Source organism: Diadema antillarum, unplaced genomic scaffold (genome assembly GCF_040938485.1).
Source record: "Diadema antillarum isolate AM-2024a unplaced genomic scaffold, OU_Dant_1.0 seq00001348_RagTag, whole genome shotgun sequence".
NCBI classification, from domain to species: domain Eukaryota; kingdom Metazoa; phylum Echinodermata; class Echinoidea; order Diadematoida; family Diadematidae; genus Diadema; species Diadema antillarum.
The window spans coordinates 829947-854273 of NW_027272113.1; the positions used below are offsets into that span (position 1 = coordinate 829947).

Genomic DNA, 24327 nt, shown 5'->3' on the forward strand with positions numbered 1-24327 from the left:
CGCTCTCTTCGCTCGCTCGCATTGAATCGTTATGCAGTTCACCTGATGTTGCTGCCAGTAATTGCCAGCAGTTCCGCCCGGTGGCATGCGCTCCACCCCCCCCCCCCCCCTTTAATTTCCAAAGCGAAAAAATATGGTTTAGAACGGCAGTCTTGGGACTGTAAAATGTAAGATTTTCAAGCTCGCTTGCATTTAATCGTTATTCAATTCACCTGATGTTGCTGCCAGTAATTGCCAGCAGTTCCGCCCGGTGCGCCCCCCTCCCTTAATTTCCAAAGCGAAAAAATATGGCTAAGAACGGCAGTTTTTGGACTGTAAAATGTAAAAATTTCAAGCTCGCTCTCTTCGCTCGCTCGCATTTAATCGTTATGCAATTCACCTGATGTTGCTGCCAGTAATTGCCAGCAGTTACGCCCGGTGCGCCCCCTCCCTTAATTTCGAAAGCAAAAAAGATATAGCTTCAAACGGCAGTTTTTGGACTGTAAAATGTCAAAATTTTCAAGCTCGCTCGCATTTAATCTTTGTGCAATCCCCTGATGTTACTACCAGTAATGTCTGCAGTTGCGCCCGGTGCGCCCCCCCCCCCTTAATTTCCAAAGCGAAAAAATATAGCTACAAACGGCAGTTTTTCTACTGTAAAATGTCAAAATTTTCAAGCTCGCTCTCTTCGCTCGCTCGCATTGAATCGTTATGCAATTCACCTGATGTTGCTGCCAGTAATTGCCAGCAGTTCCGCCCGGTGGCATGCGCTCCACCCCCCTTAATTTCCAAAGCGAAAAAATATGGCTAAGAACGGCAGTTTTTGGACTGTAAAATGTAAAATTTTCAAGCTCGCTTGCATTTAATCGTTATGCAATTCACCTGATGTTGCTGCCAGTACAGGTTTGTAATTGCCAGCAGTTCCGCCCGGTGCGCCCCCCTCCCTTAATTTCCAAAGCGAAAAAAATATGGCTAAGAACGGCAGTTTTTGGACTGTAAAATGGAAAATTTTCAAGCTCACTCTCTTCGCTCGCTCGCATTTAATCGTTATGCAATTCACCTGATGTTGCTGCCAGTAATTGCCAGCAGTTCCGCCCGGTGCGCCCCCTCCCTTAATTTCCAAAGCGAAAAAAATACGGCTAAGAACGGCAGCTTTCGGACTGTAAAATGTAAAATTTTCAAGATCGCTCGCTCCGCTTGCTCGCATGTAATCGTTATGCTCTCCTGATATTGCTGCCAGTAATTGCTAGGAGTTGCGCCCGATGCGCCCCCCTTAAATTCCAAAGCGAAAAAATATAGCAACAAACGGCATGGTTTTTTTTTTACTGTAAAATGTCAAAATATCCAAGCACGCTCGCTCCGCTCGCTCGCATTTAATTGTTATGCCTTTCTCCTGATGTTGCTGGCAGTTGCGCCCGGTACGCCCTCCCCCCTTTATTTCCAGAGCGAAAAAATATAGCTCCAAATGGTAGTTTTTTTACTGTAAAATGTCAAAATTTTCAAGCTCGCTCTCCTCGCTTACTCGCATTTAATCGTTATGCCATTCACCTGATGTTGCTGCCAGTAATTGCCAGCAGTTGCGCCCGTTGCCCCCCCCCTTAATTTCCAAAGCAAAAAAATATGGCTGCAAACGGCAATTTTTGGACAGTAAAATGTCAAAATTTTAAAGCTCGCTCGCTCCGCTCGCTCGCATGTAATCGTTAAGCCATTCTCCAGATATTGCTGCCAGTAATTTGTCGTTTCACACCGTCATTCCATAATCCATTTATAGGGGGACAACCCCCTCCCACAACCTCCCCCCTTGCTCGTTCCGCTTGTTCGGGCTCGGTTGCGTTCATGACATGACAAGTTTATTTGAATTATACCATTTATAGGCAAATTGTTCAATAACAATTTACTTCAAAATGTACCGATGCCTTAAACAATTCACACTGCAAAAAGTCCGGTATTAGACAGTGAACACCGAGCTGGTGTTAAATTTTCGGTGCTCATTTATGGTGCTAAATTAACACCTCCGGGTGTCATTTCCAAATTTTAAACTGTTTTTTGAAGAGTTTCTTAGTAACTGCACTTCTTGTTGATTTTTAATTTAAACAAGACGATCAAGAATTTTACATTAAAATACTGAATTTTTGAAAAAATGTGAAAATAGATTTACACCAAAGTAACACCAGCTGGTGTGGTCTCTTATTGAAGCTGGACGGGTGTTCAACCATTGATATCAACACCAACAAATATCAAATCAACACCATGTGATGTCATTTTTGAATTAACACCAGTACAGTGTCAAAATAACACCAGGTACAGTGTCAAATTGACTCCACGAAGTGTCAGGTGAACACTTTTCAACACCATCACAGTGCATTTTTAACACATGTGGGTGTGGTCCTTTATTGAAGTGGGACTGTTTCAAGTCGATAAAACACGCAAAATACCTGCATCAAATTGCACCATTTGCAACATCAAAAAGTGCTCACCGTGGGAGGAGGACACTTCCTCCCACATCCTCCCCCTCGCTCACTCCTCCAAGATCGCTCTTGCTTGGCCGCGTTCATGATATTCAGTGTAAATATCAAAACAGGAAGTTTATTTGGATGATACTATTTTATAGGCAAATTGTTCGATATTGATCCACATCAAAATATACTGCTTTGTTTTAAACAAGTGGGACTGTTTCAAGTCGATAAAACAAGCAAAAAATGCATCAAATCCCCCCTCGCTCTCTCCGCCTGCTCGGGCTCGGTCGCGTTCATGACATCATAAGCGGTGTAAAAATCAATACAAGAAGTTTATTGAAATGATATAGTTTATAGGCACATACTGTTCAACAACAAATTCCATCAGAATGTTTCAAGTCGATAAAACACCCAAAAAGCCTGCATCAAATTACACCATTTACAACATCAAAATGCAAAAAGTTCTCACCGTGGGAGGGGGGGGGGGGAACAACAGGCACTTTCACGAGTCCCCCCCCCCCTTGCTCGCTCCCTTGCATACTAACACACCACCACCACCCCCCCCCCCCCCCCAAGATGAAATCCTAGCTACGCCGGTGCCCTTTCCCCGCTTGGTTTCCGTCAAAAACAGTAAAAGTCTAGGGATTGAGAGCTTCCTATATTCCAAATGTCTGTCAAAAAAAAAAAAAAAAAAAAAATCTCATTACATTAGGGTCAAAACGCACCCCCCTTGAAAAAAAGCTGGTGACGCCCCTGAATGAGTGCGTTAAATGAAATAAGTAATGTGTCAGAAGAACTAGAATACCACCAATTCTAAATCCACGGTTAGAACGGCAATACGTTGTAGGCCTACTTGCACCCAGGCACAGCTTTAGGCGGCCATGTCTAAAATATTGTGACCGTGCATCAAAAAACCAACAAAAAGTCGAACGCCCTGATCTTACACAAAGACTCAAAATAGGTAAAGAATCAACCTTGTAAATCTTAAGTTTTGCACATTCTTCGAAAGAGCAATTCTTCTTCTACTTCATTGAATTTTAGGATCACAAAATGAATGGGAAATATTGTTTTTAGAAGTTTTTTTTCTGTAACACTCTTTTTTGTGGAATAGCATGATTGGGTATGTCTTAGAGGCCCCTTTTCATTTCCTAAAAATGCTTCGCATATAACTATTCACTTTCAACTCTGATCACTTTTGAAAGGATAATACTACTGCTTAGGGCGGACGTCCACTTGGGCGCGGACAAGCCCCGGAAGGGTTGCGGAAGCAAATTTTGTCATTTCGGCATCCTGTCCGCGACAGACGCGGAATAACTTTGTGAATCGGCTTGTCCTGGGACATTCCTAGAACTGTCCGCGGACTGTCCGCGGACTGTCCGCGGACTGACTGCGGACATTCCTAGGAATCACTCCGGAAGAGCGCGAAATACCTTGGAATATGCTAATCGTAGCCGGGCAGCGCGGAAACATCTAGGATTACACCAGGAATGAACGCGGACAATCAGGATACCTTCCGGACAACATAAGTTAGGCATGCGGACAAACTGCGGACAATACCAGGAAAATGGACAGGTATAAATTTGGCGCTGACTTTGATTTTTCCTCATTTGACTGCTAGCCGTCATTGATGCTCCTTGTTGTGCTTCCGCAGTAGCTGCTGATATTATTGATATGATTGGTCAATATTATTTTACAAATGTGACCATCAAAAGTCGAAGAATAGGATTGTCTGCATGTCGGCTGACGACTCATTTTTTTTTTTTTCATTTATCTCATCGGGGAGAACAATCTTTTCTCTGCCTACAGTCACATGATTGATATTCGCAAACTTTTGAACCATATATTCTTTATTCCCGTTTTTTAGACCTGTGTTTTATCCATCGTGAAGTAGAAACGTGTTTTGTCTGATACTGTCACAAAATTGCCTAGAGCACCCCTCTCACTGTAATGGATCAGTCCAGGGTTGTGCACTGGAGTGTGCACTGGAGTGTGTACTGTACTGTAGGCATAGGTCATGTGTTAAAGTACACAAGTCATGAGTGTGTGTACAAATGCCTGACCCAGTGTCAGGTCAGTATAAAGTTTAGTGATGTGCACTTGTCTTAGCAGTCAGTGTTGATGAGTTTGTCTGGGGATTGCAGTGGGGTGAAGACTGAATCCTGCCAGGGAGGTGCAGGGAGGTGAGTTGTCTCACCTCCCTGAATCTTGCCACGGTGGTGCTGTTTTGGCTGCAATACTTTGCCTACTGTACTTCTCTCTTGCTATGCTCTGTACTTGAATCGACATACACTGCAGCTGTATTGGAGTTGATCCTCCTCGATTAAACACATCGGAACGGTATGTACCCTGACTGTTGACTCATTTTGTGATGTCTTGGCCTACATAATAAGTGCATGTAGTGGGTGCTCATTGTTGGTGGTTGCTCTAATGAGCGAGGGTGTGAGGTGACCATGAATGAGTGAACGATGAGCTGAGGTGCCTGCCAGCCATATACTTTGGCGAGTATCCCGATTGAGTGGATGAAAATACTCAGTAATAACAAAGAGGCAAATTTGTTACAAATGGTGGCAGCGGTGGGATCTGGCCGGCATTTGAGTCGCTCTCACTCATGAGTCTATCCTTGCAATAAGAGCGAGTATATTTCAACTCAGATATGAAGCAATAGTTGCTCAGAGGTGATGTTGAAACATAATTTTCAACTCAGATATGAAGCAATAGTTGCTCAGAGGTGATGTTGAAACATAATTTTCAACTCAGATATGAAGCACTAGAACTAGTTGCTCAGAAGTGAAGTTGAAACGTAATTGAAAGCCTTCAATCAATGCATGTCATGATGTGATACAGGCTGTATCTGTATAACAATGAGTTGCACTACGGTACAGTGAAAAGCATTGGTGCTCAGAACTGATGCACCCAGAAATAGCTCAGACACTGAATGCTATACAAAATTCACAAGCAAGTGTGACCCGTAAGCATGTACCTGACAAGTACACGTAAAGCATAGTATTCGATATGCTCGTGTCAGTGAGTTAGTGTTGCTCATGAGTTAGTAATAGTGTTGCTCATGAGTTATGAGTTAATAGTGTGCTCGTGAGTATAACCTGCTCGTGAGTTGTACTTGTTCGCAAGTTCGTTCGTGAGTGCACCATGCTCGTAGGCCTATATGAGTCGTGAGCATGCACTGAATATGTTGTAGTACTTCAGGTGGTACTGAGTAATTCAAAGGGAATGGTAACCTGTATTGGGTTACATCTGCAGAGATATCAGATCAGTTTACTGATACACAGATAGATGAAAAACAATGGCTCAATGAGGATGAACACATGAGAAAAATGTTGTTTGTGTTGAGTCTGGAAATAAGACCATAACGAATTCAGAGAACTGTGATAAAGCTCAGACATTGATGCATTTCATCATGATTTATGGCTGTTTCCGCATGTAATAGTTTCTGACGAATTATTTCAAAATTCTGATGGTCTGCTGGTCTTGGGTCGAAATAAAGACTGACTCTGGAAACAACGAAAATGGAAAGTCCGGAAGAAAGGGTACTGGAGGTAGAGAGAGATTTTGCGAAACTGAGGGAGGCACTTAGCCGTTCTAGGATGGACAAGGAACTACTCGAGTGGGAAATGGCTCGAGTAGAAGATCCAAGAATGGAACGACAGGAGGATGCTAGTAACTCTCAGGCAAATCTCTGCACAAGAGAAACTCCAACTCGAGCAAAGGAATTTCCACAGAAATTTCGTGAAGTCGATTCTGAAATTAGATTCAAGTTGCCTCAGCGTAAACAGGTGAATGAGACAGGCTACATGTCGATGGAACCACCAACCCAGACACCAATAAATCAGGGACCAAATTTTGCAACACACCCAAGGCCGAGCATGACATTTGGCATGTCGACACCGATAGTGGCAAACACAGTGAATGCAGGGCCCCTGATTCCAGGAAACAGGAACATGTCAGCTAGCAATACAGCAGAACACACCCCAATGCAGAGACAGAGCAACCAATCATCTCCAGTGGGTTGTGGGCAAGCACATGGATACCATGTCAGTGATGTCGGCGTACCTCTACCCCACACACCATACCCAGGAATGCATCAGAGACCATTACTAGTACCAGATAGATACAATGGTGAGTCATCTTGGAACGAATACAAGCCGCACTTTAAGGCTTGTATCAAAGTTAACGGCTGGAATGACTTCCAAGCAGCAACATTTCTGACAGCAAGTCTTCAAGGAAGGGCACTGAGAGCCAGCATGTAGTATATGACACCCTTCGTGTGCAGCATGACTCATACAGTGAGTTGGTAAGACTGCCGAGTAATCACTTCTTATTATGGAAGATTTGAGGAAAGACCTTACAAGAAAACGACAAGAATCCTGAAATAAATGCAACATAGCTGAGTATAACATTAGAATGCAATTTTGACCTGGGAAGAACATGGCAATTTGGATGGGCTATCCAAGTAACGCCAGAGACAGAGCAGCCAAGAGTAAATGGTAAAGCATACTAGAGATACTGACAGTCTTATATCACCAAGTAAAGGTGAGCAGGCAGATGGTCAGGGGTATAGCAGCCAAATTTTCTCTGTGGTGGCCGTATACAAGTGCTAAAGAGATGTTCCGGTAGAAGATGACATGGAGGGGTGGCTTGTAGAAGCCAAGGAAGACAATCAGATGTGACCAGAGTGGTCAGGCATTTCGCACATGTTGATGTCAGCCAAGACATATTGGTCCCGGCGGGAACAGCTGGAAGTGCATAAGGGCGTATTGCATGAGTAGACATTGGGAGGCAGAGTAAAGGAAATCTCTGTGGAGGCATGTTGTATTGCCATTGAAACTCCAGAACAATGCCTACGTGTAGCCGAGGTGCATGCTGGTCCAAGGGATGGATAACAATATGGGCTGAAAAAGATGTTAGCTGAGTATATAGGCTAGGTTTTACAAGCCAGGAATTACAGCTGATGAGGTGCGTACGAGTATCAGAAGGTGTGAGTTGGGTGAGCGCAGCAAGTCTCCCCCGAAGAAGGAATTGATACCTTTGGGGTATATCTCACAAGCTACACTCTGATGAAGGGACCAAGTTAAAGTCACAGTTGTCTGCAGATAATTATGTCTCTTCTACTTTCAGCAAGAAGGCCAAGAGTGATGATTAATCCAAAGCCTCATTCTTCCCATCAAGCCAAACAGATTTCCACCGGGCAAGAGGGCAAGGCACATCTGCTACATGGTCATGACAGAGGAGATCAAGAACATGATCTGAGCCAGCATGACCAGGTCGCAAACATGCAAATGCAGATGGGCTATCACGCATGCAGTGTAAACAGTGTGGAAGAAAGGTAGAAGAGGTATATACTGAAGTCCTGACTACGTCCCAAGTCACCTCTCCAAAAGATGACATAGATGGAAACGTCAGAGGTATTACTTCACAACCTGCCTTGACACTGTCAGACATACGAGACGCCCAACTAGCAGATGAAGACTTCAGATGGATGATGCTTGGGAGACAGATGAGGATGCCTATTGACCTGACAACTTCATCACTAGACGATGAAGAAAATGTCGCAGACGACTACGCCCACATCTCGCCCCAGCCGAAAGCCTTTGGCTTTCCTACTACAAAGCTTGAATAACCAGTCGGCTAGCGGCAGCGACACAGATGAGGAAGATACACCCCCACCCCGATTGCGCCTACCACCCTTCTTGCAAGTGCGGTTGAGAAGAAGATTATCCGCTACTATTACGACGGACGCATCATCCGACAGTTCGATTCCACAATAACTTACACTGTAAAGGTCCCTAAGGACTGGGACAACAGCGTGGAATGTAATCACGCTTTGTCGAAGAAGTAATAGTTAATGCATGGATTTGTTCCTATGTACATTACTATGCATGTATAGATGTTCTATGACCGTTTATTTCTTTTCTGAACCTGTTTCTAACCTTACCTATTCTCCTCTTCTCTCTCTTGCTTGTTCTCTCTCTCTCTATCTCTTCCTCTCTCTGTCTCTGTCTCTTTTCTATTACAGGTTATATGCATTGATAAGGTTGATATGTTGTAAGTATTGTAAATATGGTACACCAGTATTCAAAAACTTTTCTGTTTTGTTAAGTAATGCTTTTGTTATGCCTTGGTTTTTTTGACACTTGGTAAAGGAATACTTTACAAAAAGTTCGGTTTGTATGAGTTCTCTTTGCAGTAACAAAAAAAAAAAGTTTTGCCGATCATATGAATTTGTGTTTACATTTGCAAGTGCAAATGATAATTGCCTTTACACTTTTTTTGTTACACTAAAGTATGTGTTTTTATACAGACTTTCACTCTCTTCTAACTATGTGTTCATGTATAGTGTACACATAAAGGTACACTTTTTGTCTGTTGTGTATAAAGCTTATTCCAAAGCAGGTTTGCCAAAGGAGGAGTATGGCTGACATGTATATGAACAGGTGCATAAAAAATTAGTTTATATGTTATATGTATGTTTTTAGAGGAACAAAGGGAACCAGATTTAAACTTAGCTTTTTACATGCCAGGTGTATGTTTATTATGTTTAAGTCTGTTTGTTGATAACACTGTTGGAGAATCTTGTCAGCATTATTTGAACGAGTGTTTCATTATCTTGTAACCTTTGTCTTGAAGTTCGCTGTTGTTGGACTTAGAAGAAAAAATCTGTGCATACAGTTAAAACATCTTGTTTTCTAGTGATTACTGGAAGATTGAAATTGTCATGTTATGTCCTAACTTACCCTTCTCTACTTTCCTTCTCTATCGCCTGTCACTTTTGCTTTTTCCTTTTCGACTATCCGTACAGGTTCTGCCTCACATTTCCCCCTTCTCTTTAACTATTTCTGCTCACTTTCTCTGTTGTCTTTCTCTACCAGAACGATTTGACAGTTGTGCGTTGTTACCATTAGCGAGACATGATTTTGTTTTGTATTACATGTATGACGATATCTGGAGTTTAATTGCTGCAAGTTCCTCAGGTGTGAACATGACTTTTATGAAGAAAGTTTTATGCTTGTATTCACATTTCTATATTGTTGTGCCAAGTGATACAGGGTGTTTCAAGATGCAAAGTATGAAAGTGCCATACGTATTCTGAAGTTTGATACCTCTTTCAGTGCTAAACAACTTTTTGCCAAACATTAGTGTGTGACAGAAATATTTTCGATACGCTACTGTATATGTTACGTGAGAAGGTATATTTTTGTATGTTACACTTGATGCCTTAATTGCCATACGTGTGTTGGTCAATCGTACCTCAGAGTTTGTAAATAGTTTTCGTTTTGTCTTCTTTGAAAAAAAATAACGTTCTGTGAATTTTGTGGCGTTTTCAGATAATTTGAAACTGGGACGTTTCAATCTTGGTAGAGGGTTGTGTCACAAAATTGCCTAGAGCACCCCTCTCACTGTAATGGATCAGTCCAGGGTTGTGCACTGGAGTGTGCACTGGAGTGTGTACTGTACTGTAGGCATAGGTCATGTGTTAAAGTACACAAGTCATGAGTGTGTGTACAAATGCCTGACCCAGTGTCAGGTCAGTATAAAGTTTAGTGATGTGCACTTGTCTTAGCAGTCAGTGTTGATGAGTTTGTCTGGGGATTGCAGTGGGGTGAAGACTGAATCCTGCCAGGGAGGTGCAGGGAGGTGAGTTGTCTCACCTCCCTGAATCTTGCCACGGTGGTGCTGTTTTGGCTGCAATACTTTGTCTACTGTACTTCTCTCTTGCTATGCTCTGTACTTGAATCGACATACACTGCAGCTGTATTGGAGTTGATCCTCCTCGATTAAACACATCGGAACGGTATGTACCCTGACTGTTGACTCATTTTGTGATGTCTTGGCCTACATAATAAGTGCATGTAGTGGGTGCTCATTGTTGGTGGTTGCTCTAATGAGCGAGGGTGTGAGGTGACCATGAATGAGTGAACGATGAGCTGAGGTGCCTGCCAGCCATATACTTTGGCGAGTATCCCGATTGAGTGGATGAAAATACTCAGTAATAACAAAGAGGCAAATTTGTTACAATACTTCTGCAGAGCATGCCAAACTGACCCTAATCATAAAATTTGTTATTCTTTCTCTCATTTTTACTCTTGTGCATCTCTAACTCTCTCTTATTTTGATCACTTTTGAACATTTTGCAATGATTCAAGTCCGAGATTTTTTTTTTTCATGCTGAGAGCTTACTAGCTTATTGTCAATGAAGTGTTAAAATGGGGAAATATTTTTAACTTACTTTAATTTACTTTTTTTTTTGGGGGGGGGGGGTTCAGCTGGGCTGTCAAATTGGACAATCGAGTTTATTTGCAACTAAAACAAAGAGAGAACATAAAATCATTAGGTGATAACTACAAAAATCATTCAGGTAAAGAATATTTCTGAAATGATTTGTGATGCTTAGAGTGTACTTAAATATATACACTCAGCAAAAAGAAAGAAAGAAAGAAAGAAATTAAACAATTTTTCGAGTTCATAATTTATTGCTTTTTCTCTCATTTCACTTGAATTTTGATTTGACAGAAAATTCATTTTCCTCCATTATTTTTAGCTTTCATTATTTTGAGCTTCAAAGATATTACATTGAAGTGAGACCACAGGTATATTTTTTTTCAATTGAATTCATGCTTTTTATTGTGATGAATTTGTCTTTTGTTCTAGTATAATTATTGTACCATTAGAGAGCATTTACGTATGAATAACAACTTCCTCATGTTTATATGATACATTAAAATGTAGCCAAAAATTCTATGCTTGTTTTTCTGGGTGTATTTCCACCTACTTTTGGGATTTTTCAGCTGGGCTAGCTGTCACATGGGACAGCCTAGTTTGTTTGCAAATAAAATAAGAAAACAACATAAAGGAAAATGTACCATAATAAGTAACGGGAACCATGAAAGTCACTCAGATGAAAAATAATTTCTGAAAAGATCAAATCAACATAAACTTACTAGGAGGTTAGGAGGGCTGATTTCACTTCTTTCAGGTTGCTATTGGCACAGTCTCTACTACCTTCTTCTTTGCCGTCTGGGACCGGGAACTCTTCAGATTTACCTGTTCTTCATCAATAGACGAAAGGTGTGCCTGTGATGGGGATATTTGCATGGGGGCCTCGCCTCCCTTCTTGCTCTTTTTGCGTTTCATTGGCATGACGCTCGCGGAAAGTGTCGACACTTTCGTGTCTGGGTCACAAAATTTCCGAATCGGTTCCGGACACTTGCATATACAGATCCGCATCGGCTCCGCGCTGTCCTAAAACATTCCTGGTGTCTTCCGCTTTCATTCGCAAAGCTTCCCCACACCGCGGGATTCTTTCCGGAGCGTGTGCGGAAGGAGCGGAAGGGTTCCGGACAAGCGGGACATCCTCAGGACATCGTCAGGACAAGTCGCCGAAGGTGTCAGGAAGTTCATTTCCGCGTCCAAATTTTGGTCTCGATCAAAATTTGGACGCGGAAATTTTTCTCTCTCCCGAAGGTGCGGAAACGCCCGGACATGTTTAGGACAGTGAGCGGACACGTTCAGGAACGTGCGGACAGGTTGCCGAAGGAGCGCGGAATACCAAATTTGCATTTCGGGTCTTGTCCGGGTCTTGTCCGCGTCCTAGTGGACGCCTGGTCTTAGACAACTAGAACAATTCATGGATAGATTATTGTTAATAAAGCTTACTCAAATTCAGCTTTTTATAATTATTCCGTCATTATTGTATTTAAGGTGTTTTATGTCTCCTCTTTTTCCCCCTTCCATTCCACAGTTTGCACAGCTTGGTATGATTAAGCGCTTGAATGAATCCTCTACTCTTTTCGCAGTTCACACATGTGTGTTTTCTTTCTAGTAATAGGTTAGGAGAGTCCATTTGGATTAAGTATACATCAAGTTGAAGCTTTCAATCCATATCTGGCGACTTTTTAGTGGTTTTGTGACGCAGGGTCACTATTGTTCTTCCCACGGATGTATATTACATGAGACTATAGACTCCACTCGAACTGAATGTGATTTTTTTTTTTTTTGGGGGGGGGGGGGGAGGGGGGGGGGAGGGGGGGGGGGAGGGGATGACGTGCATTCATTTACGTCGTCTGGTCGAGCATGCGACGTAACAGTATTATTGTCGACCACCATATAGGCTAGCCTATCGCGACATATGTTACCAATCATAGAATTTAATGTCGGTAAAAATACTTCGCACTCTATATTAGCCTTGCATGTACGGAAACGTAAACATCAGCTGGAAATGCCAAATTTGATAATTCCTCGGGCTCGGGGACCTGTGTTTAGGTAGTAGAGGTGATGTTCGTTATTCCGAAGGTACCCGAAACACGCATATTCCGTATACCTAGATGTTCGTTCGTCCGTAAATGAAAAACAAACAAGCAAACAAACAAACTTAAAGATACGAACATTACGTGTGGCCAAATCAAGAGGAAAGACAAAGAGAACACGTTATTCTAGAAGAATCTAGATTCGCCGTCATTTTTTTCTCGATATTGTTTAACGTTTCTTTCGTCACATCTTCTCGTTTTCTTTCCTCTTTTTATTGTGGGATATCAACTGATCGTATTTCATAATCTTGTAGTCTTATTCGCTTTTAATCGAATCAGCATTGACCCGATGTTTTTAGCGTACTAAATTGATCAAAAGTTTGGAAAAAAATCGCAAGAATAAATGTCGACGTCAATCCAGCTTCAGCTTACCCAGGTGTTAAAAATGTGTTCTGCATAAAGCAACAGAAATTAATGCGGAAATCAAGCCTGCATTGATTGATATAACATTTTTTTTTTTCGGTTGATACAACCCATTTTATCCACTACAGCTGCATGAGGGGAGACCAGTTTGAACCATAACAAAGCGATATATAATACCAATTATAAATTCAATAACAAATAGCATATCTGAACATTATCCCGAAATCCGCGTCAGCTTTTGAATCGCCGTTGATTATCACGAAACTGAAAAAAAAAAAACAGACACACTCACTCAAACATACATAAAGATGCATTTACTCACATACTACAGTACTACGAAGTACATCGTTATTCTACATAACCTTATCATGGCATTTCGAATGGTAAGCTATACTGTTTCACTCACTGCTTGGTTGCACTTCACCATGAACGACACTGCTGACTTTGTATGATGTGGCATATATTCTGATAGTACATATTTCCCCCATTTTCTCCCCACTATTCTGCTGGCCTCCTCAGTATGGCATTCAAATGCAACATCAACGCAGAAATATTGTTCACCATTCTCTACCAAGCCAGTGATGATATCAAGGCCCAGTTTTTTCTCCATGTGTGAGGAGAAGTAGATTACATAGCGGAACTCGTCCATTCGACGAAGAAGTACGTCTTTTAGGGTGGCGTACCTGGAAGGATCCTCGTTGAATACAGTGTTAACATATATACCCGCAATGTATTCCTGGAACAATTTGTGGGGAAACGACACCCTTGTCTCAACCAAGGATGTAAGGGTGACATCCCATCGACGCCTCCTAGTACTGTTGTCTGTCTCCATCGTCAGAACTCCTACTCTGCAACACGTTAGCATGGAATTCCTACATCTCTTGAAATGTTCTTCAGGAAATGAAAGATCCCTTTTCAATAAACCCTCCAGTGCTATCTCACCTATGTCTCGAATAGCCTCACTAGCTTCTCTAAGGGTCTTATCTGTGTCCTGATTCTTAAGATGTTCACTCGCTTTCGATGTATAATGGTCCTTCAGAAATGAGATCATGTTTCTGAAAATCTGGGAGAAAGTTTCCAATTTCAGGATTTCTCTCCGTTTTTTCTCACTTACATCGTTCCACATGAGGCAAAGCATTGCACAGAATATTGGGAATGGGGCCATGTTCGACCACAGGTCATCATTCTCTGCCATGAAACTGATAAGTTCTTTTCCAAGCTCTTCATTGCCTCTGATTCGAAAGTACTTCTGGATGTAATTTTTTACATTATCCTCGTTGAATCCTTCGACGCTGACGAAAGTATAAGTTTTGGCAAGATCCCTGTTCATCGTGAATTCATCAGCTCTCCACGGTCTTGTGGTCACAATGACCTTGCATGACTGGTACTGTTTTAAACCCAGAATGCGAATGACCTCACTTCTGCTTGTTTCTTCTATTTTCCCACCAAACTCATCGAACCCATCAAATACAAGAATAATTTTAGCTAAATTTTTAGAGATGTAGCCGTCTATCTGGTCTTCCGATATTTCATTCGGAACAGAGAGATATTTTTTCACAATACCACCAATGGTTGCGCCGACACTGGAATCCCAGAGAGGAATCACAAGCACCATGTTCAGATCCTGGAGAATTTCTCCATTACACCAGTCCCATGCGATCTTCGAGCAAAAGGTCGTTTTTCCGACACCTCCCTCACCTTGAATCAGGATGCGTTTTGAAAATCTACCTTCGTTCCAGTTCAAAAGGTCTTTGTACAATATGGGCGTTTTGCGATTGCTGCTTTGGTCTATCAGACTCAAGTTGGTGTATATTTCATCTAAATTCACACTTTCCATGAAGTTGAGTGGATCCACTATAATCCTGCGTCTCGATCGTCGGTAATAATCCTTCAGCTCATTTTTCATTCGTTCTACCTCCTCCACTGCAAGCGAAGATGTGCTAGTCGATGATCCTAGCAACGGAAGCCAAATAGAAAAAAACAGACCAAGAACCAGGTAGTCCTCTCACGCTCTAACAAAAGTTTGTTGGAAATTAGATAACTGAAATGAAAAAAAAAATAGCGTGTGAATACATTCATGAATTATACACTATGATATATATATATATATAATATATATATATATATATATATATATATAGAGAGAGAGAGAGAGAGAGAGAGAGAGATATTATGATATGTAAATGAATGGAAAAATACGCTTCTCTCCTTTCATTTGATACACAACTCAGTGGTCATCTAATAAACACTTTCGCCGTTATCTTTTTTGAACAAAGTTCATAACTAAACTGTCAGTACTTTCTTCTTTCATATAGCAGCTTATTCGTAAGATATTTATAAGCATGGTCGACATATAGTTTAAAATGAAACACACACACACACACACACACACACACACACACACACACACAAATAAAACAAAAAACAAACAAGTATTAAGTTTCCCCGACTTAGCACTACACGATTCGCTAAATATCTGTGCGAATGCATTCCTTTTAATCACTTCCACCATGTTTGTGTACATTCATCGAAGCATGAATGCCATTGGAATCTGCCAAGCCGGGAAAGCTAAATAGTTCCTTATTTAACCATCTATCTATCAGGGTAAAATTACAGCATATTTTCAAAATAAGTATCCGTTTAGGAGGCATAATCATGATTTACACATGAGCTGCATGAAAGGACAAAATATGGATATTAAGGGGATGATATAGTATTAGTTGAGATGGAGATTACTCTTTTAACTTTATGGGAGATACTAAACCGCCAATGAAGTGTTAGAGGGCATACCACTCTTAGAGGAATTCAAAGTCTATTTAATGAATATCGGTTTTGAGAATGAAATACAAAATAGAATAAAGCCATTCTTATAGAAGATGGCAGGGTGTCTCAATTCCTTAGAATCGCTTTGTTTTGGCTATCTCAGCCATTTCAAAACCAATGTTCATCATACAAACATGGAATTCCTGTTGGAATTACATGCTCTTTTCATAAGAGATTTCTCATTATCTCACCTAAAAGGTTAGGAACCTGAAATCAGGTCTCGCCTAAAATTATAACATCTCTTTAAGACCATTACTTTCTGTTTTGCAATAATACCCCCCCCCCAAAAAAAAAAAACCAACAAACAAACAAACAAACAAACAAACTAACAAACACAACGCTCAAAGTCGTAATTTGCGCGTGTAAATGGAAATTTGGTATCACCACTGTCCGCTCTTCTGACTCAGTGATGCATGCATTATGAAACTTTAAATGCCCATTAAATGGCAGAAATGCGTATCTTTCCACTCATGTACATCTCGTGAAGCAAAAATATCATTATTTCAGCAAATGCTTGCAATGAATATCTCTCTCTCTCTTTCTCTCTCTCTCTCTCTCTTTCTTCTTCTTCTCCTTCTCCTTCATCTACTTCTTCGTCGCCGTATGTTTCTTCTTCTGGGACTCACTGTTAATACACGGATTCAGATGGTGTAGATGACTTTGCTGATAACAAAAGAACAAAAGGAGTGCCTCCGTGCATTGACATTGTCATTAAAACATCGGAGGCGTAATGATATACCCTCGCAAGACAAAAAAAAAAATCCATTTTGCATTCATAGAATTGATTGAAATTAACAGATCATGTGCACACTTTCGATAGAATATTTGCAAAATTTTCAGTCGAAAAGTAAGAAAATAAATATTCAGAACATTGCCAACTGTTACAAGTAGTGAAAAATGTCGCATATCTTGATCCTCATTTGTGTCCTTTATGTGGACTACGAAAGTGTAGTTACACTTACTTCGTAATCAAAGGAGTGTTCCACAAACAATTCTTCTTACTGCCTGCAAATCGATGCTCAAGTTTTTTAATAGTTACCATTTAAATGCCCTGACATAATGGCAAAGTTCAACCTTTCAATACAACACATTAAGAAAGCAGACAAAAGAAGGAAAAAAAAACACACAAAACCAACCACACAAAAACCACCAAAACAAGAACAAACTTGCAAGTCACCTGATGGTTCATTGTGAGGTATGATTAATTCAGTCAAAGAGTCCAGTTCGGATTCCAGAAGTGTATCTGCAAGAAGGCTCATGACGTCGGTTCCAGGAGGTTGTTTAACTTTCCATCTACACATTATATCCATCAGTGCTTCACGAGTGTTCGAATGATGTTGTTTGATGACATCAGATAATTCTGCATACTTAAACCCAAGTGAGCTTCCAAAGACGGTGTAGGATGAGGGAGGTATAAGTCTGCACAGGTCATAAACCAGCTTCTGGTATCTGATGTTGCATTGAAAGAGAAAACCGGAGTGGTACAAAGGTCAATGAAACGAACATATAAATCAATTCTGTGTTGCTGTTTTGGCTGTCTTTCTCTCAAAGAAGCGCATAAGTTGTCACGCGATGAAATTCAATGAGAATGCGTCTTAAACAAACAAATAGACAAAAAAAAAAATGCTTCCGTAAGTGCACTGTTCCCTTCCCTTTGTTGCTATGAAATGACACCAAATAACTGTGATTTGATCTTCGTACGGGACAGCCTCTTTCTTGCAGGCACTGCTCTACCAGAAGGAACAGCTATGTCATCTGTACGCTGACGCTACCAAAAATCCATTTATTAACCATGGCCCAGAGTGGCATTGTGTAGAAAATATTTTGCCGAAAGACCTATGCACTTGGCAGGATTTGAACTGGGAACGTCCAATTAATACTCGAAAATATCGAGGATCCCAAACATTGTATTATTACAGTAATGACACCGAAAGCTGTGATTCCAAAGTTGTTTCACCATACCTGTCATCCAGATCATTCGGCCCCGGGTTAGATTCAATGTCGCCCGCCCTCATTAGGCGAATGTGTGCCATAAAACGTCTGGATAGCAGCCTAGCCGTTGTGAATGTCGAGTGTACCAGGTGCTGGTTTATTCTCCGCTGTAGCACGAGTGTTCAGTAGGAAAAGTAAGGAAAAAAAAAGAGTGTGGAAATACACAATGTAATACAACCAGTTCAATTTTAGCGTGATAATGTGCCCTGTGTCTCTGAGGGGTGTATGTGTAACTGCATAACATATTATCATGAAAGCATGTCGGTGTGAAACAGATGTTTGTTTCATTTTTTATTCCTTTCTACACTCTGTATCGAACGAAAATGTGATCCCCCCCCCCCCAAAAAAAAAAGGGGGGAGGGGAGTTGTCGGGATTCGTATCAAAGATACTCAGTTTGCTAGGCAGGGATTCTTGCAGACTGAGCTGCAGATAACCCTACTACACTGTGTATCCCTGAATCCCCTGATTTTGTTGCTTGTGTTAGAGTTAGAATTTAGAGCAACGTCCTTCTTACATTCTTCATCAATTTATTTTGTTTTTGTTTCTGGCAAAACAAACAAACAAACAAACAAACAAACTTTCAAGAAAGGCATCTACATTATGCCTGAATCATTTTTATGAAGAGTACATGATATCTTGAATCAGCGGATTATCACTGTGGGCCCAGTGGATGTCTCAAGTTGTTTCGTGCATAATGACTTTTCTCCGATTTTGTGTGGGGCTGCGTATCTTGACTGAGTAACGGAATGCATTGTTGAACAAAAGCCTGGAATCCCTTTAACTGTCTTTATTTGACAACTTTAATTTGCAATAGTGGTAAGTCACTTTAATTAAGGAGGTACAAAAGTATTACGAGATCATCTCACTTGACCAACATTCATGAGTCATACAGGCCACGAGTTCGACATTGGTCCGTGAATCAAACAAAGCAAAAGTCACACATCCTAAACACGGCGAATAATGTGTCGGTCTCGTGGGGCTTGTTTGCTTGGTGTTGAAATCATGGGCTGTATATCTTATGGGCTGTATGATTCACGGGCTGTTTGAATCGTTGACTGCATGATACGTATCCAGCTGAATAACTACACATAATATCGATATGTATATATATATATATATATATATATATATATACTCTCTAAAAAAAAATCGAGTGAAAATTTTCACTCTAAAAAGAGTGAATACAAAAAAGAGTGAATTTCGAGTGAAATTGGAGTGAATTTTGAGTGAAAATGCTCATTTTCACTCATTTGGGAGTGACGTCAGGGATCACTCCAAAATCTTCGAGTGATCCCTGACGTCACTCCAAAATGAGTGAAAATGAGCATTTTCACTCAAAATTCACTCCAATTTCACTCGAAATTCACTCTTTTTTGTATTCACTCTTTTAAGAGTGAAAATTTTCACTCGATTTTTTTTAGAGAGTATATACATATATGTGTGAAGAGTTTGTTCGCAAAAACCAATAAGTCCATTTTTGAATATTTTGAAGTATGGTCTCTGTCATAAAGTACAAACTAATACCTTTTAAATGATATGTTGGTCACTACGTATAAAGGTATATTTTTGAAGTTATGGTCAAAAGAAGCAAAAATTTTCTTATTATTTTCTTTATTTTTCTTGACCTTTAATCGCAAATATCTCCATTTGCCAAATATGGACTTTTCGGTTTTTGCAAACAAACTCTTCATATATATATATATATATATATATATATATAAATATGTATATATCTTTATATATAATACATAGGCCTAGAGAGTACGTGAACATGTTTCATTACCTTTGTTCTATACACAATGTTTCAACTTCCATAATACATAAACAATAAAATAGCGTGTACTCCATTCGTGTACTAATAATCACTATTTTACACTCTTCTACTGGTTGACAGGACCATTAAGTGATCATCGAAAATCATACTTATTTTACCAACGCGATTCCAGTAATTATGATTACATATTATATCCTTATATAACGGCTGTATCAAAGTTGCCATTGTAAAGATGTTTTTATCAAAAGCAGAAAATGTGTCGGATCTATTGGTCGTGAAATTAAACAGTCTTCAGCTGTCAGATAATCATACATTCAGTTTTATGCTAATAGATTTTATATTTTTTTTTCATTAAGAGGGTTACCACAATCGATATGTTATCGTTATTTTGTCTTCAGTATACTGGGTATCTTACCGCCATCTGCGACAGAAATAGACCTTGGTAATCCAACCACTGACTTGCAGAACAACACGCATCCCATACGTTTTTCCGCATAGTTCTCTGGAATGACACAATGGAGTGAATCGTCGCATCATTTTGAGTCAATCCTTTCGAAGTGGACAATTCTGGACTTGTGAACTTCGGCAAGAGATTCGACTGCATGAAAACACTGTTAGATGGATTGCATGTAGTAGGTAGCATTCTATTAGGAGAGTAGCCCAAGTTATCCGGGACACTTGAAAGGAGCCCTCTGGGACTTTGAAGACAGGATTCTGAGATTTTGCTTCCTCTTGTACTAAACCAGGGACACCTGATGTGATTACAGAAGGTGCCGAGGAGACCAGACTGAATTGTCAAATTATGGCCAGCCTGATATCGGAGAAGCGGTTTCTCTCGGACGGGAAATGTTTCCTGACAAAGAGCATCCGCATCTTGGTCCGTTTGCTTCGTATCATATGACGAAGCCTTCCCATAACTGTTCACCTTCGGAGGGTCACTTGCGTCACTTGAGTGTCGCGGGGAGCCAGTGCAGTGTTGGCAGTGAGGCCTTCCATGTTGGAGGCCAAGATTCCAGTTTTGAGAACGGTTGACAAATCGCCCAATCCTCACACGCCAAAGACCAAGACAGATAGTCATGGTTCAAACAATTTATCCTAGAAACAGAGTGACTGACAGACAAAAGAAAGAGATAAATACATGTATTGCAACGGGTGGATAAGATCATTGTCATCATTGTCATCATTGCTACATTAAATACAGACTCGTGGTATTAAGCGGATGAATGTTTAACGCAGCAGGGAATATTCTAATCAGCCAATAACCAAACTGCAAAACTTTCCTTCCGAATGGCTAAATCTAGAATAAGAACAAAGGTTGAGGGCAATTCCAAGCTATTCGATCACTCATGACTGAAAATTCAGAGTGATTCAAATGAGACAAACCTGGTGACATTGTAAAGCCAAGACGTTAAAATGCATGGATTTTAACAAGAAGAAAGAAAGGTGCCTGTGCGTGACCGGTGATAAGTGAATACATCAGAATAACTTGAAAACTTAGGTAACGCGTTTTAGGCTTTTTGTTTTATGCATTTTTAAAGATATCTTAAAAGTTTTCCATTTTTTGTCTCGATAAAAGAAGGACAACAAGGTCTGAAGGTCTGACGGGCAACTTATCATGATAATTAGCTCCACTTATTTCAACTTATTGAATATGCAATAAATCGATGTTCCAAAGTTGGCGTGTCCCGTGGGTTACTTTTTAGGTCATAATTTCTCACTTGCATAAGAATTAAACTGAATTTTCCTAAACCTTTCAAAAGACCGAAGCTACATAAGTCTCCATCATAACAACAAGAAGAAAATTTAGTCTGATTAGAAACATAATTAACACAATCTTTAGACTTAGTAATGCGTAGACATTTTAGTAACGCGTCACGTGGGACAACATGTGTTTTAAATTATACTGTATTTTTGGCAGAAAGACGTGGAATTTTGCTAAAGCCTTGTACATGTAAAGCCACGTGGAAAAATGGATTCTCTATACTGTACTCAGAATGCTAATTTTGATGGTCTATTCATTCCAAGCATTCTTTCACTGAACTGAAAGTGAACTTTGTACAGATTTGTACCAATCAAAAAACGACACAAAAACAAAAACAATACAAAACAAAACATCACAAAATGACATGTATTTAATAGGTCTTCATTTCATACAGTCTATAAGAAATTACCATTTATGTTCCTTTATTGTGAAACAATTTGTCATGTTGATTGAAGAGATAAATTAATGTTCCATCAATTTACAAATTACGAGTTCCTTTTTTTCCACGAGTAAAGTGTCCGCTAAGTTTAGTTTTTTTTTCAGTCACCAAACAAAAAGAATATTACTAATCATGTATGTTGGTGTTGCATATTTATTTGATTACTCAAGATTTATTGTCAGAATGTCTTGCTTGAAAAATAAGCTGTTGAAGTTTATGTGTTTGGTTTGGTTTATTCCTGCATTTTCTTTCTCTAAATACAATTGCAAATGAAAACAGAGTGATACAGAGTATGCAAAAAACAGGAGAGTTAACATACAAATCAATACAAAACATATCATTTGTGTAACAACATCAGTCTGTAGTGACATATGAATCAAAATATCACATTAAGGCATACTGTATCTATGAATAAAGGAAAAATCAATACAGGGGACCGTCATCATAAGCAGAGCTTGACGTGGATGAGGCCCTATCTATATATATATAATACAAATATAATACAACACCAATTGTGTACTCATAAAACTCTTAATCTGGATTCACGAAACACATTTTGTTAAAGAAAAAAAGGAAAAGAAAAACAGTGGCTTGGCGCTTTAAAAAGGAAAAAAAAGACGTACGCAGCACCATTGACAACTGCATGGTATAGTAGACAATAGAAGTGTAGGTGTGTGCGAGTGACAGTGCGTCGTGTGTGCAGGAGACAGTGCAAGAGAGAATGAATGCTATAGCATGCCTATTTGGGGGGTAAGGTATGTGCTTTACGGAGGGTATACAATATACAACTTTATAAGTGCCCCTGTAAAGTCATTATGAAGGAGAAGATCGGGAGGGAATGGAAAAAATCGAAAAACATTTTGCATGGGTCAGGGCTGACTGAGACTTAAAAAAAAAACGAAAAAAATACAATGATCAAAGCCAACTAACACGAAACATATTTTAATAATAAATATCTTTTTAAATGAGCCTTAAAGAAAAAAAGTACACTGCTTTAATTGATCAGGTAGGTTGTTCCAGACATCGGGACCGTAATGTCTAATTGATTTCTGAGCTAAAACAGTTTTGGGGTTCACAAAGTGAAAGTCTGTCGAACGGCGAGTTGGATATGTGTGTAGGCTATATTCGAATTTAAATGAAACATACGGAATAAAAAGGGAAGTTGATCTGTTGCGTACTTGTACATAAATATACCTGTTTGTAAAATGTGGATGTCCTGAAGCTTCAAAGTATGCAAACGATGAAATAAAGGATCTGCATGAGATAGATATGTGGAATTTAATGCGAATAGCACGCTTTTGGCGTAAGTACAATGAATTTAGTTTAGTAATACTACAATTTCCCCATACAATATTTGAATACAATATATGAGGCAAAATTAAAGAATTATTATATAAGATAATCAGGGATCGTTCTGATAAAAGATCTTTCAACTTCCAGAGTACGCCAATATTTCTTGATAGGGTCCTTTGTAGACAGGATATATGTTCGTTCCATGCAAAATGAGAATCGACAGTTATGCCTAAAAATCTTCTAACCTGCTTCTCGCAAAGAGAAAACCCATCAATTTATTGACATTAAAATCCCGTGAGCAGGGTTTTCTAAAATGAACGAAATTTGTCTTGTTAACATTCAAAGAATAACTTGTTTGATTTAAACCAATACAATATATTTAATAATTCCGTATTCAAACGATTAACAAGGGTCCCTATATCATGATCTGACGTAATAATGGATGTATCATCAGCAAAAAGTATAAGATTCAAAGACTGAGAAGAACTTATGATATCATTTGTATAAATGTTAAACAACAGAGGCCCTTAGATGGAGCCTTGAGGTACCCCACATTTAATATCAAGTTTCTGTGATTCATAAGACTGAAAACTAACATACAGTGGACTGTTGACGGTTTTGCAAATAATTTGTAAACCAGAGCAGAGCTTGACCTCGTACTCCATACGTATTACTTTATGAGTCAATATTTCAGGTCGATGGTGTCGAATGCTTTCGACAAATCCATATAGATATATATATACCAATACATGCTCCTTATCAGCAAAAGCTTCAATTATTTTATCACACATATGAGCGATTGCATAATCAGTTAAATATCCGCTTCTAAATCCAAATTGATTGCGTATATAAATAATAATAATCAATAATCAATAAATTATTGGTTTGTAAAAACCGATGTAACCTTTTATACACCATTTTTTTCAAAAAACTTTGGATATACTTGGTAATGATATTGGTTTATAATTGCTCAATAATTTAGAGTCATCTTTTTATAGATAGGAATAACTTTTGCAAGTTTGAAAGAGTTCGGAAAAATGCCTGTTGAAAGAGACATATTAAATACGTGAGTTATGGGGTTTGCAATAAAAAAAAAGAAATTGTTTCAATAAATGAACACTAAGAC

At 39.6% G+C, this 24327-nt stretch overlaps 1 protein-coding gene and 1 long non-coding RNA gene across 2 annotated transcripts in view; both read right to left on the reverse strand.

Moving 5' to 3' along the window:
• Nucleotides 1-14954, reverse strand: part of LOC139708544 (NACHT, LRR and PYD domains-containing protein 3-like) — a 35745-nt gene extending 20791 nt beyond the window's left edge. Inside the window, exon 1 of the mRNA XM_071620486.1 lies at nt 13524-14954. Coding sequence (XP_071476587.1) covers nt 13524-14954 — 1431 coding nt within the window. The remainder of the gene's footprint in view (nt 1-13523) is intronic.
• Nucleotides 14955-17200: 2246 nt separating this feature from the next.
• LOC139708563 (uncharacterized) lies at nt 17201-20338 on the reverse strand. The gene is made up of 3 exons (XR_011709369.1): nt 20123-20338; nt 17903-18039; nt 17201-17389 (listed from the first exon to the last, which is right to left on the reverse strand). It is a non-coding gene; the product is annotated as an uncharacterized lncRNA (long non-coding RNA).
• Between the last annotated feature and the right edge of the window lie 3989 nt (nt 20339-24327).